General features: G+C 40.0%; 2 protein-coding genes across 2 annotated transcripts in view; both read right to left on the reverse strand.

Annotated features, from left to right (window-relative positions):
• LOC121877305 (unconventional myosin-XVIIIa-like) overlaps positions 1–12057 on the reverse strand; it is an 86051-nt gene extending 73994 nt beyond the window's left edge. The window contains exon 1 of the mRNA XM_042382983.1: positions 11776–12057. The gene's annotated coding sequence lies outside the window, so the exon portion shown is untranslated. The remainder of the gene's footprint in view (positions 1–11775) is intronic.
• A 1800-nt stretch (positions 12058–13857) lies between these two features.
• Positions 13858–15687, reverse strand: LOC121877405. The gene is made up of 2 exons (XM_042383153.1): positions 15265–15687; positions 13858–14680 (listed from the first exon to the last, which is right to left on the reverse strand). Exons 1-2 carry the CDS (start codon positions 15683–15685, stop codon positions 14184–14186), a joined length of 918 nt encoding a protein of 305 aa, XP_042239087.1. The 5' UTR covers positions 15686–15687; the 3' UTR covers positions 13858–14183.
• Positions 15688–16900: the final 1213 nt, after the last annotated feature.

Here is a 16900-nt window from a genome sequence, read left to right on the forward strand (position 1 = left end):
CCGCACCTGGTAGTCCCGTGACCTGCCGAGACCCATGACTACGCCTACTTTGTCCCAACGTAGGGAGGTCGGGTCCTGAACACGGACTTGGGTACCGACACTCAACCTGGGGAGAGAACGGGCGTGGTCGTTGTAGCGGGCGACGACGTCCTGAACACGTTCGGCGGCTCGGCGATCACAATCCTCTGTCTTAGCCTGCCACTCCTTGGAGAAGGATTGAGGGTGAGCAGGGACACAAGAACGAAGGGGGCGTCCATACAAAACCTGGGCAGGGGAGCGTCCGGTGTAGTTAGGTGTGTTGCGGAGTTCAAGAAGACCCCGGTCGAAGGCCTCGCAGTCAATGTTCCCAGAAGGGGCCACCTTAAGGATGAGGTGCTTCAAGGATTTGACAGCAGCCTCAGCGTGGCCGTTGGACTGCGGGTAATGGGGCGATGACAACACATGCCGGACTCCCCATCGGTCGAGGAACACAGCAAAGTCCCGGCTTGTGAACTGAGGCCCTCCGTCGGTTCGCAGGCGTACAGGAACGCCCACGTCACGGAAGTAGTGGCGGAACTTGCTGATGGTGGCGGCAGACGTCGTGTCATTACCGCCCTTGATGACAACCGGCCAACCAGAGAGACGGTCGACGATAACCAGGAAGGACTTTCCTGACACACAGAAAAAGTCGGCCGACACAGACTCAAAGGGGCGGGTGGGGTTGTCGTCACTCATGAAGGGTTCCTGCTGCTGGCTGGGTTGTAATACGTGGCGGGGCTTACACACCTGGACAGCATTGGAGATGTCGGGGTCGATGCCAGGCCGGAACACAGTCTGTCGTGCACGTCGTTTGGTGGCCTCAGCTCCACGGTGACTGTCGTGAAGGCGAGCCAAGGCGTGGGGACGTGATGCAGCAGGGACAACTACCGAAGGAGAGGTGTCACTGGCCAGAGGTAGGGGTAGGGCGGCAGCAGGGTAGTTGCTGCTCCCTTCGTGCACCCTGTTGGCGTAATTTACCTCGAGAATCGGTGTTGGGAAGTCCTGGGAGATGATGGCCAACTCTTGACAATGTCTGTAGGACAGCAAGGGAGTCGGGACACCATTATGCACGTCAATCCAGGCCTGACACGACCTGTTGCCAAAGGTGACATGTGCATAGAGTGAACCCAGGGCTGGGGCCATCTGTGAACCATCTGCCATAAAGCGGAGGTCCTCGGGAGGCGGTCCTAGATCGCTTGGAGAGAGCCCCAAGCATCGCAAATGCTGGGGACCGATGACTGTAGCATCAGCGCCGGTGTCGGGCAACATCTGAAGACGGGATGACACACCGCCGTAGGTCACGATGACGCTGATGTACTGGGGGACTTTGGTCCTGGGATGCGAGGAGTACACATTCCTAATATGGCTCCAGCGTTGTCCAGGGTCGTCGTGCCTCTGATTGGGAGACTGTGGGCGGCCCTCTCTGGTAGAAGGGCGCTGAAGCTTCCGTTGACGCTGTTCCTTGGGTTTGTTGGAAGGGCAACACTTGTCATAGTGGCCCAGACGGCCGCACACATTGCACTGGACGCGTTTGGCTGGGCACCGTACTGTGAGTGACCAGTGGCCCTTACGGTCACAACTGTTGCAGGTAGACTGAGCAGCTGGACATACCTGTGTTCCGTGCTGCTTACCACAGTTGTTGCAAAATGAACCGGGCGTGGACGTGGTGGGCGAAGGCGTAGGAGCAGACTTCTTGTCCTTCTTGTACCGGGAAACAGCGCGTACAGCTGTAGGGGGAGCTCGGATGGCAGAGGTGGCACACCTGGCAGCCTCATAGGAGCGACATATCGTCAACACATCCTGAAGAGAAGAGGAAGAGTCGAGGGAGGTGAGGCGTTGGACAAGTTCCTCGTCCTTAACACCCATCAGGATCACCTGCTTCAACTGGGTCTCCTCGCACTGCTGGTGGTGGCCTAAACATATATCTACCTCTTCCGAGGCTCTCTTAAGACGTACATAAAAAGCGTCAAAAGACTCACCCTCCATCTGTCTGCAGCTAAACAATTCCCTCCTGCGCAGAGCTTCATTCTGCTGTCCTTTGATGTGCCGTTGTAGAACGTCCAGTACCTCCTCTACAGACAGCGAAGAGGTTGGGGGTACCTGCAACGTATGTTCTAAGACACGCTGAACTTCCAAGGACAGGCACATACGCAGCTGGATGAGTTGTTTAGGCTGTGACAAACTCTGGAGATCCACCATTGTAGCATAATCAGCCCACCGCCGCCGCCATTCGCGAAAAGTCTGGAAATTTACATCAGGCTCCAAGATGGGCGGTGTTTGAGCTGCTGCTTTAGGTGGGGCTGGGGGGCGTGAAGGAAGCATGGATGAGGTATCTGAACCATTCAGTACCGAGGCAGTGTTAGAGCCAGGGGCTTGGTTAACAGTGAGGCGAGATATCAAGGCTTCAAACCGTGCACTGTCTTCCATTCTCCGTTGGTGGTCTCGTTCTGCCTCTGCTTGCCTTCTGTGCTCATCCGCCAAACGTCTGTGAGCTTCATCCTCGCGTCTCTCATCTCTCATAAACTTCATTAAGGCAATTATCTCTGGAGATAACGCTGAATGTTGAGGTGAAGGGCTGCGCGATGTTGTGGGAGCTGGGGTGTCATGGTCAGCCTGGTCATCCATCTCTGGGGGACTATCATCCGCTTGACTCATCCAGGCGCTGGGTCCACGGCTACGTAAGGCATGAGACATAACTACTTTATCTGTGTACTGTGTCTTAAATCAGTGTTGACCGGTCAGCCCGTCGTATCAACAAGATTTCAGACAAAAAAATTTAATTAAATACACAGATAAGTAGGTTATATATATAAAATATATATAAGAACCGCGCGGTCAGCAAGTGTTAGTACATGTATGTGTGTGTGTCCCAGGCAGGCAGAGCGTCTCGCCCCAGCTGTGAGGGGGGGTGGAGGCGGCGCTGTGAGGGAGGGGGGTGGAGATAGGAGTAGCTCAGTCGCTCTCTGTAAACGGTCAGAGGAGGGTGCGCTGAGCTCTACACCCCACAAATGCCCAGAACATGCCGTATACCTTGGAAATCCGTTCGAACAAGGTCACACATGAATGGCACGAAACACACAATGCACTAAACACTTCACAGAAAATCACTGTCACTGACACTGCTCAAAGTTGCGAAATTCTTCGAGGGATGACGCGGGGTTGACCCAAGGCGGGGATCCATCAGCCGGCTTTCCACAAACTTGCACTAATCACTCGTAATAATCCAGTAAAACTACGCACTGCGCCATGTTAGATGTTCTGGGTAATAAGTTCTATATACAGGAGAGAACACAAACACCTGTATAGTTTTGTAGGTTCGGTTTACTGGATAAGAGTATGTACACAGAGGTGGATAGCACTGCTCCCTAGCTAAGGTCCTGGTCAACTACCATAGACGACGTATGGCAAGTGATACATTAGCAGCTTCCATACGTCGCCAGGCACATTAATTAAGCGTGTGGGATATGGTAATAACATTGCCACACGCTGCTAGCTAGGCTGAATAAATATAAATGGAGCACATACATAATATACATACATAATACATAATCCAGCATACATAATATACATACACTTACTATAATACCTGTAATAATAATAATAATTAACTGTTTATTGCAAAAGTTTAACAGCCAGAATGCTGAAATTATATATTAGACAAAAATGACTTTTTACATACACAGACATGGGGTGGGTGGGTCATTTAACAAAAGCTTTCATTATATACTAAAAGGAGAAGGAACATTTATTCAAAATGCAACTTATTATATGCAAACAATTGTCTCTGTCTTATAGCACATACTTTATGCCATTGCATTCCAAAATACAAGGTCACAGTTTACTACCTCTTAAACTATGAACATCTTTCTTGAATGACTAAGATAACTTCTGGGAGATATTACCTTGTGCTTTACCAGCCTGCACAACAGCTCTTGCTAATGGTGGAGAGGATCAAGTGATAAAGAATCCTCAAAGGTGAGGAAAAAAATTATACAAGACGAGTGTAGAATGCAACAGATAACAAGTAAGATACAGCACATATACATACAGTACTTATTTATCCCAAAACTTACACAATAGCTAATCCTATTACAATGTGTATCTTAGTATAGTATCCAAATTTATTCACAGATCTGCACATCACTTCACTGTGCAAATTAAAATGGGGCATCAGCTTCATAATGTTACCAGTACAGTCCAGGGTATCACATAACATATAATACAAAGTTACTGTACTATTCATGACCTAGATTCATACTTTGGGCATTAACAAATGTAACATATTTATACTGTATCTTAAAAATTTATCTACACGTCACTATACAGTACTGTACTGCATACAATACTGTAGTCTATGCAGCTCTTTCGTGGTCTTCCTGTCACTTGCCTTAAACAGACCTCCATAAGATTAACGTCAACGAATACACCATGACAGGTATACTATACTGTAGCTACACTTATTCCCAGTAACAAGCAAAATTTATTTTCCATTACACAATATAAACTACCTGTACATCCAATTATTTAATAAACAATGGGACAAGTATTAAAATAAATAATCTGATTGCTTTTCAATGTACCGGTAGTATTGTACCAATTAATTTCACCTTACATGCAGAAGTGAATTAGCTACAAAATACTCAACCGATGTACAATGGCTCATTTGTCAAGCCAATGTCAATTTCTTGGTGCTGGGTAAATAGCTGGTAAGAACTTATAATAAAACCTCACTAATTCAATGTGCAAAGGTGATCTGATGATTCAATGAAATACTTGTACTGTACTGATAAAAAATCTCTTTTGAGGCAGAAAAACATTCATCATAAGCACTAATATGTAACTAAAGAGCAAATTAATGATAACAAGGAGTAGATGGGAGTAGCCAGTTAGTTTTCAACTGTATTTTCTAGTCAAGAAAAATTAATGAACGATTTTACCATTTATATACTGTAAATGTATTGTTTATCTTTTCATTTACATTTTATGCAGACATACAGTACTGTATGGTAATTACTATACAGTATATAGTGCGTAGCTACTTTTATTTGTTTGTAAAGTACCGTATACATCACAGTACTGTATCCACAATACAGTACAGGTGAACTCATTAACATCAAACTACTAAGTGAAATACAGTATATGGGACTGAGCTTGTCTTGGAAAAAAAAAAGAGCAAGGAAATACTGTACTGTAGTAACGTACAGTATACCGTAGTAATGTACAGTATACTGTATTATTTCTAAAGCGAACTTAACCTTGAACAATGAGGTGTATGGAGTGCCAACTTTAATCACAAACTTTTTTTGTGCTTTACTGGTTTCATTAATTTTTCAATTTGTGTTTTCCTTATCAACACTTTCTGTCTGACTGTACTGTACACACTGAATCCAATGTACAGTATATGTAGGGTTATTTTTAGTAAATAAATATATATTGATCTACATTACTGTACAATATTGTATGAGCTTACCTGCTTTTCTATTGCCAAGAATATAGTAAAATTAAAAATTCAAAGACAACACAATAAACCCCTCCAATCAGGTCTAATTCAGCACTGATTGGGAATAAGCACTCACCCTCCTTTTGCTCAAACCAGACTTGGGTCTTGATTTGACATGTTGATCCACATCTTCCATGGAAACAAGTTTGAGGCAAAATCCAGATTTAAGGGATTTTGAGTAGTGTATACAAATATATGACCATAAATGAATTTCATCTTAATGCATTTTTTATATAATGTACTGTACAATGTTAAGAGTGCTTGTACAGATTTAAAATATTTCATAAGACCAAAAGTTTGGAGTTGTGAAAGTAATGTTCTGGCACTTTATAAGACCTGGATAACTACAATACAATACTGTAGTGTTTGTGGAGAGACTTGACTCATTGTTGTCACCTAGAATATATACTGCTTATTGCATACCGATTTTAAATTATTTTTAAGACAACAAAAAATTTAATTTGGAGTGAATACTGTGAGTACTACAGTGTGTAGCTGGCTGTAGTAACATCACTGCTACACTCCGTGACATCATTTACCCTGATTGCCATTCATCTCTAAATTGACACCTTTTTGACATTCTTAGATACAAGCTAAAGTCGTGAAGCACTGACATGTCTCTTTGCATGCATTATGCATGATTTTGGGCAATTTATAAATATACACTTACATACTGTACATATGATAATATCTCTCACTACAAGTGTCTAAGCATCTAGAAAGTTCAGGGTGAGTGTGATAATTGTATTGTGTTATTTTCATCAATATAACATGCTATAGCAGCTATACTGTAAAATCAGCTTTTAGTCTACATATAAAATAGTAATAGTGCATTCCCTATTACCACTACAAAGGGTACATAAAGTACAGTTGGCCACAGGAATAAGTATACACACTGTAGCTGTAAGGACGTGAAGTCTGGTAGCGTTGAAACTGCGCATCCAGATGCATGATAAAACTCAGCTCCCCCCCCCACCTGTTATCCCTAACTATTTTCTGTTTCCCCTTCTTTATTCTAATATTTACTCCTCTTCCTTCCTTTACTCATCCAAATATCAGAAAAAAAAAAAAAAAGGTAAGAGAAATATTGGGGGAGGCGGAAAGAGCTGTACGATAACTGCAATCCCATTCGGCAATAAGTTTACTACCATTGGATGCAATATATTACTTGTACAGTGAGTTCTGCTATAACGCGTGTTTTGACAACGCGAATTGGCTCTAACGCGATTTGTGAATAGAGGAACGATGTTTGTATAACACGAATGCTTGTTTGCTGTAACGCGATTTTTGCTTACTATTTCTCCAATTTTGTGGTATTAACTGTGAATATGGTAAAGAAGAATATCTCAAAGAAGCGTTCTGTTGATCGCATTCCCGGTGATGATCGTAAAAGAGAGGCTATAACACTTGAAGAGAAGCTCGATGTTATCAACCTCAAAATCACCCTTCTCCCCCATCAAGTTATATTCATATTTCTTCATGGTAAAGTGTTATATTTACTGTATGATTTCATTATTAGATATGAATGTAACATTTATTTAGACTGTGCTAACCTTTGTGTTAGGCTAACTACTAAATTTTTTTCGATTTCGAGTAGTAATCTGCACCTAACCCTATTTTCTCCATAAGCCCTGTTATTTCTATTACGCGAATTTCTATAACACGATGTTTTACAAGAACACAACTATCGCGTTATAGCAGAACTGACTGTAATAGAAACACAGACATTTGTAAAACATTCACAACAAATGTATTTATAACATATACTGTATGTAGGAATAAAACACAAATTACAGGTCATTTTGAAATTTTGTCTGTTCTGTTCACGACAGTATTACCATATATTTTGTCTCAAACACAAACCCTAGGTGTATACTTATTCTTGTGGCCGACTGTACTTATACAGTACTGTGACTTCACCCCCCACACTGACTTTCCACATAATTCTAATATAAATTAGTATTCCTTATGTAACAGTACTTTAAAGCAATTCATATTATATTTACAGTTCATATTAGAGTGCAGTACAGTAATGTACTAGAATATTTAATATTTGGAAGATTAGATTAAATGAGCATTCTTTTTAGACACCGATACACCTACATAAGCAAATTAAGTTCAACTATACAGTATTGTACAGTACTGTACAGAGAAAATAATTTTGTTTTCGGACATTTCACTTAAACACACACTTTCTAAGTTTTAATTTTGAGTGCTATATGAAGACTTGCTGCACAAGAGTACAGTAGCATACACTGTACAATATCTACATGAAATTAACAAATACAGGGGACAGTGTAACACTTCTCTTATCATGGTCAGAGGAAGCCTAATTACCGGTCACTAACATGTTTATGTGAACGACTAATTAGTAAGATAGTCTTACTAGAAAAAAAAGGCTCCAGGAACAGTACCTACGTATAATACAGTAAAGTACGAGTGGTTTTAGCAGACATCTTGCTTCCATCACCATTTAAGCAGGCCTCATAATATTATTAAAAAGCAGTGGCTAAATTACTGGTCACAGCAAAATAGCCTGACAGGCTGTTTTGGGCTATTTTGCCAGGGCATAACGTATGTAATACAGTATAAGTAACGATATAATAATATTAAAAGGGTGTTACTACAGCGTGCAATCTGCAAAGTTATCTTTAGTCTAACCTAACCTAATTACAGTATTCTGCATATCTTATAGAACGCAGGCTATAGTACCCAACATTTATTAAGATTATCAACCGCATATTACTAATTAAGTTATCCTTATACAGTATCTCAGTTCTAGGTCGTTTGTGAGGGAAATGTCATAGAAGTGCTTTAAAATTGTCTAAACTAATGATTGCAAAGTTAAAATTCCCGAGATTAGGTTGGTGGCAACAAATTCAATATTACTGTCCTGTAATACCTTTTTTATTAGTTTTCTGATTTTCAACTCAAAATATCTCAGGGGTACAATGAGCTAAAAGTGTCATAAAAGAAAATTGCCTCGCTTGTGTATGAAGTTATTATCAACAAGATAAAATATATATGCAATTATGTCCTCTACAGTACAGGTACTCCTCGACGTACGACATACTCGACTGCCACAACCCGGACATACGACCACCATGGTCGTACAAAATATTTTTCAAAGTACGTATTTTCTAGTACCGAAACGTTTCGGTCCCGTACGACAGCATGGGCTGGGCCGCCTCGTGGTGTACAGCATCCACGCCGTAGCCCGCTCAGTTGGAGTTTGGCCGTCGTTGTTGTCATTAGTGGTCGCGCTGTGTACTGACAAAATTTTAGTTTCTAATTCCCTTTAAAATGACTGGCAAGCGTAAAAGTGAGAGTTCTCATGGTGCTGAGAAGAAAAAGAGGCAGTCAATTACTTTTGAGATGAAAATGAAAATAATGCAATATGAAAATGGAAAAACGGTATCAACCGTTTCACGTGACCTTGGCTTCTCTTACATAACGATATCAACAATTTTGAAGGACAAGGAAGGAATTCGTGAGGTAGTCTCCAGGTTTAATTAAAAAATTATTGAGGCCCCGTGTGCATTCAGCTGACTACATAAAAGGTAAGTTCACAGTAACACTTTATTAATTTTTCATTATTGATTACTTTTACTGTACTGTATTTTATTTTAGAATTTCTATGTACTATTTTTCGCTTTCGACTTACAACCTGGTCGTCAGAATGAAACCACGTCGTAAGTCGAGGAGAGACTGTACTATAAATTGACCCACAGCTCAGCCTCACCTGCTCTGAGTTCCATTGGGTGGTGAGTTGGCAACACAATTACTATACATGCCATCTCCATGGACATTTTTCCTCATTATCCCTCGGTTAGGATAATGAATAAGTCTAAATAAAATTTTGTATATAAATATCATGTCATATTTTTTCTTTGTACAATATAATAAATGGTACTACTATAGCGTGCAGTCTACAAGATATTTAAGTTAAGTTAGGTTAGGTTAGATCAGATTAGGTTATGTTAGGTTAGGTTCGACTAAAGATATCTTTGTAGAGTGCATGCTATAGCAGCACTCAGTAAATAATATTATATCATGACTGTACTTGTATTACATACACAATGGACCGGTAGAATAACCCCAAACAGCCTGTCAGGCTATTTTGGCGTGACTGGTAATGTAGTCTATTTGTTTTTAAAACGGATACAAAATATTGAGGTTCACCATAACCAAATCCTTTGTTTATATTAATGGCCACCAAAATCATTTTAGTAATAAAAGTTTAACACCACAGGAACTAATTTTCTCACCAAATCCTGAAACATCACTACAATATACTGTATACAGTATACACTTATCTTTAAGTTATTATTCCTACATTGTACGCATCAAAGACTGTTACTTGCTGTCAAATATTTTCCTGGTGGTCCAATACTAGTAGGATAACATATCACAGAGTAGTGCACAAATTATACACTGACATATATATGACACTAAGGAACCAATGACCCTGAATGAATGAATAAATCCACCAGCAACTGAAATGATTGTACATTGTATACATAATGTAAATTTCCAGTCAGTTTATATAAAACAATGATATACACTACTGTATATTGTTACCATCACCATAAAATGTAGCTCTCATACGATTATATCCACTGTTTTATAAATATATGTACAGTATATACTGTATGGTTTGGGACCCCTGTAGATTTCTGTACGGTAAATGTTCAAAACCCGATTTACACAACTGCCTTCTTCAATGGAAATGGATGGTTTGGTTAGTTAGGTTATTTTAGTGGTGAATTAGTCAAGCCAGATTTCCAAAACATGCAATCATGGAATTGTAACTTAGGGTAGCTATATACTACTGTATAAACATTCCCTAATACCTGTACAATTAAAAGACTGGTAAATATCACTCATTTTTGGGAAGAGATTCCTTCCCCACTTCCATGATCTAGGAGTGTAGCTAACTGTCCAAAGAATTTGGAAAATTTTCTTGCCTGCTAAGCTTAATGCACTGACAGATTTGTATATACAACAGGAGGGTCAATAACGTCACCAGGAGTACCTGTAGCATTATCTTTGATCTTATGATAAGGAACTCCTGTTTATTTCACCTCATGATTAAACACCCTAATGCCAAACAGAAGGTTAGGTTAGATTTGGTTATGTTAGCATTCGGCAGCAATGGCTCCTAATCTTTATAAGATCCAAAAAACAGCTGTGAAGTTTCCAATTTCAAGAATAGTAATTTTGATATTAACAGGAATGGACCAATGAACACTGCCAAACTTTGTCCACACCTGCTAAATTCAGAGAGTTTAGTGACTTAAATTTGCCAAAGGCATGGAGAGCCTGTGGGGCTAAGGGTTCATCAGTTAAATTTTTCAAAAAGCCACTTTTAAAGGACTTCCATAATATAATCATTTAAAAAAAGAAAAAAAAACAATTGTCAAATTTGTCCCAAATTCTAGCAAAATAATCACACAAAATAGATAATTGGACTAGTAATTGGTTATTTAAATTGGACATTCATACAGATATGGTCTCGTCTAAATACAATCTTTAAAATGTAACCGGTAAATTCTAAGGGTAAAACCCAAAGTTAAAATGGGAGTGGGCTAACCCTCCCTTTCTTCCAAAGACCTTCTGTATTAGTAAAATAAATAGTGAAGAAAACTATAACAGGCAGCGGTTTCATGGAGATCATGTTCTGTGTTATATATGCCACGTCCATCAATAAAAGAGATGAACTAAGCTTTAAGAAATGGGTAATTAAACTTTCTATGATTCTCTTAAATCCCCAACGTAATCATTATTACTGAGACTTGGCTTCAATAATTAACCCTACCTTGGATGCACCAGGTAATGCTCTATACACAATGTCATTGCCACAATACCGCACAGAGTACTTAAGAGTTTCCTTAAACAAAATCAGTTCACTAGAGGGACGGGACACTACACAGCAAGTCCCAGTTCTCGAGAGTCAAGTTGACCACTCGATGATGACCCACTCCTAAGATTTCGCTTCTCACAAAATGAAATTTCTAGTGAAATATAAGACTTGGTAAACGTCCTCAGTACGACAACAATTTATCACTACTTCATAATGACCTTGTAACGCCGTACTTATACATATTTGTGACTAAACACTCAAAAATAGGTAAGGAAGACACAAAGTTCACCTAACGGCACCATCACATTCACTGCAATATATCTCTTATGATAGGTTTACAGATCTTTAGATCAATCCATATGCTTTAAAAATTATTAACATCGCTTCTGCTTACCAGAAAAGTAAGTCAACACGGTATTTAATCCAAGTTCATTGAGAAGGTGGGTGGGGAAGTTCGCGGACACAAGTGTAAACAAACAGCAATATGGCGACTAACTGACAGGGCGAGACTGCCAGCCACACCGCCGAGCAACCTTAGCTGGAGCGTCTCAACTCACTCTCTCTACTTCCGTCACCCAGGACCCACTCTCATGGCCTGAGATAGTCGATTGGCACATTTATAATAAGAACTCCAAATAACCATCGTGATTATATCCCAGTTAACTAATGTCACACATAAAGTGAATAAACGGTTTTGTATTAGCCATTTATACAAGACCGTTAGATATTCCGTTTATTGTTCCACCCGAACGGCTCGGGTCAGACTCTCAATGGGGTCAACCAACTGCAGTCAGATGACCGGTTTACGGAAATATTCACCTTTATCGTTTTATCATATCTTGTGTAATTCTTTGTTTGCTTGTGACTTAAGTTTCTATAAATGTATATAGTGCTCTATCTACTTTAGTTTATTAATTGTATCATCTCATAGGGAAAAAATCACTTCAATACTTCACTGATATTAATACTGTACAGCATATGCTTTGATAAATCAAAGTCTAATGAAAATTAATTTCTTTAACACGCAGGTATAGCAACCGCAATTATTTTACCCCTAACCCTTCTACCCTGAGCTAAGCGCAGTATGAAGCGTACCCCTACCCTTCCCAATAATTCTTAACTTTATTTGAAATTTAACCACGTACAGCACGATACGTCTCTGAGGCGAATTTTGGGTTTGTGCACTTCCCACGCCAAGTTTCCCGCCATAATTTAATTTCCCCATCAGAAGATTTTTTCCAAAACTAATTTTTCACCTCAAGGCTCCATAATGCCTCCAAATTAATAAAGGCCCCCATAGACCCAAGGATTACCAGCTTAATCTCATGCTTAGGCCTTTAACTTTAAGTACTGTGTCTGTGCTTTGCAGTTCCCCTCCCCCCACCGGCCCCACGCAAAATTCTGGTTTTCCTATTACCAATCACTGACAACGAAAATAATTATAATAACAACAACAATAATAATAATAATAATAATAATAATAATAATAATAATAATAATAATAATAATAATAATAATAATAATTTTCCATTAAATAAATTGTCCCTTAATAATCTTCGATCACCGTCTTGGGGTCTAACCGTATAACGATGTTAGAGGAAGGGATGTTCATAGTTAGGCCTGGTGGCTCCTTAGAGGGAGATAGTGTTGATATAACACACTGTAGACAGGCCTTTTCTTAACACACATGGGAGGCAGCGTTAACCGGCATTGCATTCGACAGCTTCACTTCCCCAATTATGAAGTTAGAAGCCAATTTACAGTTGGGGGCGGGGGGTACCTTAGATGAGAACCAACGACCCTAAGGGTAGGAAGCGAGCACTACATCCACGCGTTTAATTGTATAACGAGCGATATCAGTATAGTCACCCACATCACCTTCATTTGAAGAGATCCACCATCCAACTGGATTAAAATTTTATGTTGAATAAAGAAATTACGAGTAACTTTTGATGGCAAATGTTGTAGTAGTGGTGAAGGCGGGATAAATAACCTCACCGAAGCAATGAGTCATAAGGTGACGTGTTTTGCCTCTATATCAGCTTTACATAACCCTGAACGTATTAGAACACTAATTTTTGATGTGTTGGCTTTTTGCTTTCTTAAAACATTGTAAACAATATAATAGTCATTCTTGTTAAAATTTCTTAGACCCTAAAAATTGCAGGTAAGAGAGAAAGTGATGGTGATGTTATTTTACACTACTGAGCTTTAACAACTAAGGTCTTTAAGCGCGTAACTATATTAGTAATTAATTACATTAAGTCATCAACATTGAAGGACTAAAATAGGTGTGATTCACTGCGTTCTCTAGCTGTGGTTTTAAACACCGGTGTAAAAATCATAACTTTGATGGCAGACATTTTAGTTTACCCATTACAACTCGTTCCTAAGTGTGTCCGATAGCTCAGTAGTTAATGCAGAGTACGACATTTTAAAGTGGCGGTATCATAACTTTTCGGATCTTCTCAACATAACTTGGAACGATATATGAGATTCCATATACGCTGATTAGAACTGGAAAGCTCGTCGGTGTTGTCGATTCTGGTATGACTTCAATATACCACAACAGGAAACAATGAAGATCTTTGATATTTAGATTTATAACATAGGCTCATAAATGTCTGATTTTTTTTATGAATCAAGACAGTTCGAGTTTCTGGGCAAACAAGCCTACCACACGACACCAAATTTCGTCTCTTGTTGCTAAAAGGCCAGACAAGCAGGTTTTTCTTGAGCTACAAAACACTTCTCCGCTCATGACTGCATTATGTGTTGTACCACGTCTTATAGATATTGGTTCTAAAAAGCCTCATAAAGACTATTTAGACTTTCGTGGTAACAGTTTTCGACGGATGACTGGATTACCTTTGGCTGAAACGGTTCCGTGCGCTCCAGGAAAGATCCCCGGGGTAAATTTTCTACCGGAATCTGAGGTCTTTGTGGTAGCCGGTCTTGGGTCAACATTTGGTTTGTGCAAGGAAAAATGTCGTTACTCTGAAGACGAGGATGTGATGATGCCTGCTGGTGGGTTGTGGAGTTGGATGCCGGGTGTGTGGGTTGAGAGTCACGGCGGCAGCAGAAGCAGATAAAACCACCAGTAAGTCGATGAAAGTACACACAGAGGTACAGCACCATCATGAGTACCACCGCCGTCACCAAGGGCAACACTATATACAAGATATAATATCCACCATCATTCCCCTTCCCGGGTTCGTTGGTACTGGTACTCAGTATTGGTTCGTTGGTACTGGTACTCGGTATTGTAAGATTAGCACATAGTCCTTCTTTTCTGGTGTCTGAAATGAACAAACACATTACTCACACGAATACTAAGACGAAGACAAGGTGGCTAAGTCTGTCAGGCAGACGTCTAAAAGAAGCATGACTGAAAGAAAGACAGAAAAACTATAAAACAATAATTATATCAGCAGAATAGCTGATATATGTGAGAGAAAGTCACGGCAACAAACTAACATCCTGATATATGAAAAGGCACTAAAAGTTGTCTAGAAGTATCAAGCTGTTGTATATTACAAGAGGGTGAGCTTATATTTACACATACAGCCTTCAGTCTTCTACCTTTGACCTATGACCCAGCCCAAGCAAACCAAGAATACTTATATATATATATATACTGAATATGAAATCTTGATGGAATGACTCAAAGTGCTTCTCAGAAATTCTCCGAGTGGATGGTCAACAGGAATTTCGCTTCACCTTTAACTGGCTGCGACAAAAATTGTTTCCATCGAAGGCCATGAGAAACCAGTCTGAGTTCAGTTCACTACTATACAATATACAGGTATACAATAATCAAATATATAACATTACAATTTTCACCACATATTGACCAACATGTCATTAAACACTATTAACATACCATTACATGGACAGGAGTAAGCCTCAATGTTGTCCGCAGATTGGAGAGTCAATTTAACGCTCTGCTTCAGAGACTTAACACTGAGGCGACTTGGGCAAGAATAGGGTTCCAAATTTTGTAACCTTGACTGGGACCCAACTTTTAATCGTCTGTCTTTCAGCGTCACATCCAAGTAAATTTCCAGGGTCGAGGAATTTGTTGGCCAAGGATAGGAGAAGGTACAGTCGTTGTTGATCACGAGGTTCTTGAAGGTGTTTGAGTCACCATGTAAGTGTATTTCAGCTTTTTCTTCGTCCATTTTCACCTGCAGATGAAGGTCCCATCTACCTGCTGGTAACTTGAGTCTTATTGTTGTTATATAAAGCTTTTTGTTAGTGTCGTACAGCATCTCCACGGGTGAAAACGCTTGTGCAGATCTCATCTCGCAGGCTACAAAATAGGTAAAAGAAAATAATGGATATGTTATTCCCATTTTATGGACAAATTCACATCACATTAATATCTCAAACTCACCCTCAATGTCCATGTCCCTCTGTGAGTTGTTCTTGTAATGTCAAAACTTTAGATTATCTTTTGTGTTTGTCTTCAGGTGAGACTAAATCAGGTTACTCCTACCATGAATATGTTACATATATAGAAAGTCTCCACATGCTCAGTTTATCCTACAGAAGGGCACGGGGCGATGCGATAAAAGTTTCTAAACACCTCAAGGACATTACTCAGTCATATTCACGTTCACAAATTAAAGACTCAGTACAGAAAACTGTCAGGTGTAACTTTTTTGGAGTAAGAGTTATGAAATAACTTGCCAGAGTATGTTGTAACAGCACCGAGTGTGAGCTTTTCAAGTCCAGACTTGACCAACACTGGGTCAAGTTCAGGCATATTCAAGAGAAGTGACCGACACCCGACCGGCCAGTGAAGAAGAGGGTAAAGAAAGAAAAAAGTGTTAATCAAAAGTTCTCCGTCAGCTCGGTCATGACTCAAAACAGTCACTACAATACTGAAAAATTATGTACTTGTCACTGTAAATTATCCGCATTGTTTATTATAATATATAATTCATAAAGTGTTATTGTTAGCTGTGCCAGCAGCTCTAAAAACCAATCCTCATTAACTACTGACTCAGTCACCTTCAGTGGGAAATTCTGACCGTTTCGGTTTTGAAACGCGCGCAAGCGCGCGCGCGAGCGTGTGTGTGTGTGTGTGTGTGTGTGTGTGTGTGTGTGTGTGTGTGCGTGTGTGTGTGTGTGTGTGTGTTAAGATAAAAGCAGACATTTAGTTTCCTTACTTCTGGCTTCACACAAGAAACTATCCATCATCAGAGCAACTAAACGGAAAAACAGCATTACACTCCCCACACATTTATCGAAATCCTGAGATAAATTCGAGTGCTGAGACGTTGTATTGTCATTATAAATGTAGAAAAAGTAATGGCGGAATGCGTCACTTAATGTTCAATCCTTAAAGTACATTAACCGCTAAAAATAACAGCAACAATAATAAGGAAAATTAAAAGCGTAATGTTGAATATCGACACAAGTATGATTATGACCCACTGTACTGTAGACAACAGAACCTTCACTGTCTTCTGTTTTGGTGCATTGGTTCCTGTTTTTGTCAAGCGTAGTCCAGT

The sequence above is a fragment of the Homarus americanus genome, unplaced genomic scaffold (genome assembly GCF_018991925.1).
Source record: "Homarus americanus isolate GMGI-L3 unplaced genomic scaffold, GMGI_Hamer_2.0 scaffold367, whole genome shotgun sequence".
In the NCBI taxonomy this organism is placed as follows: Eukaryota; Metazoa; Arthropoda; class Malacostraca; order Decapoda; family Nephropidae; genus Homarus; species Homarus americanus.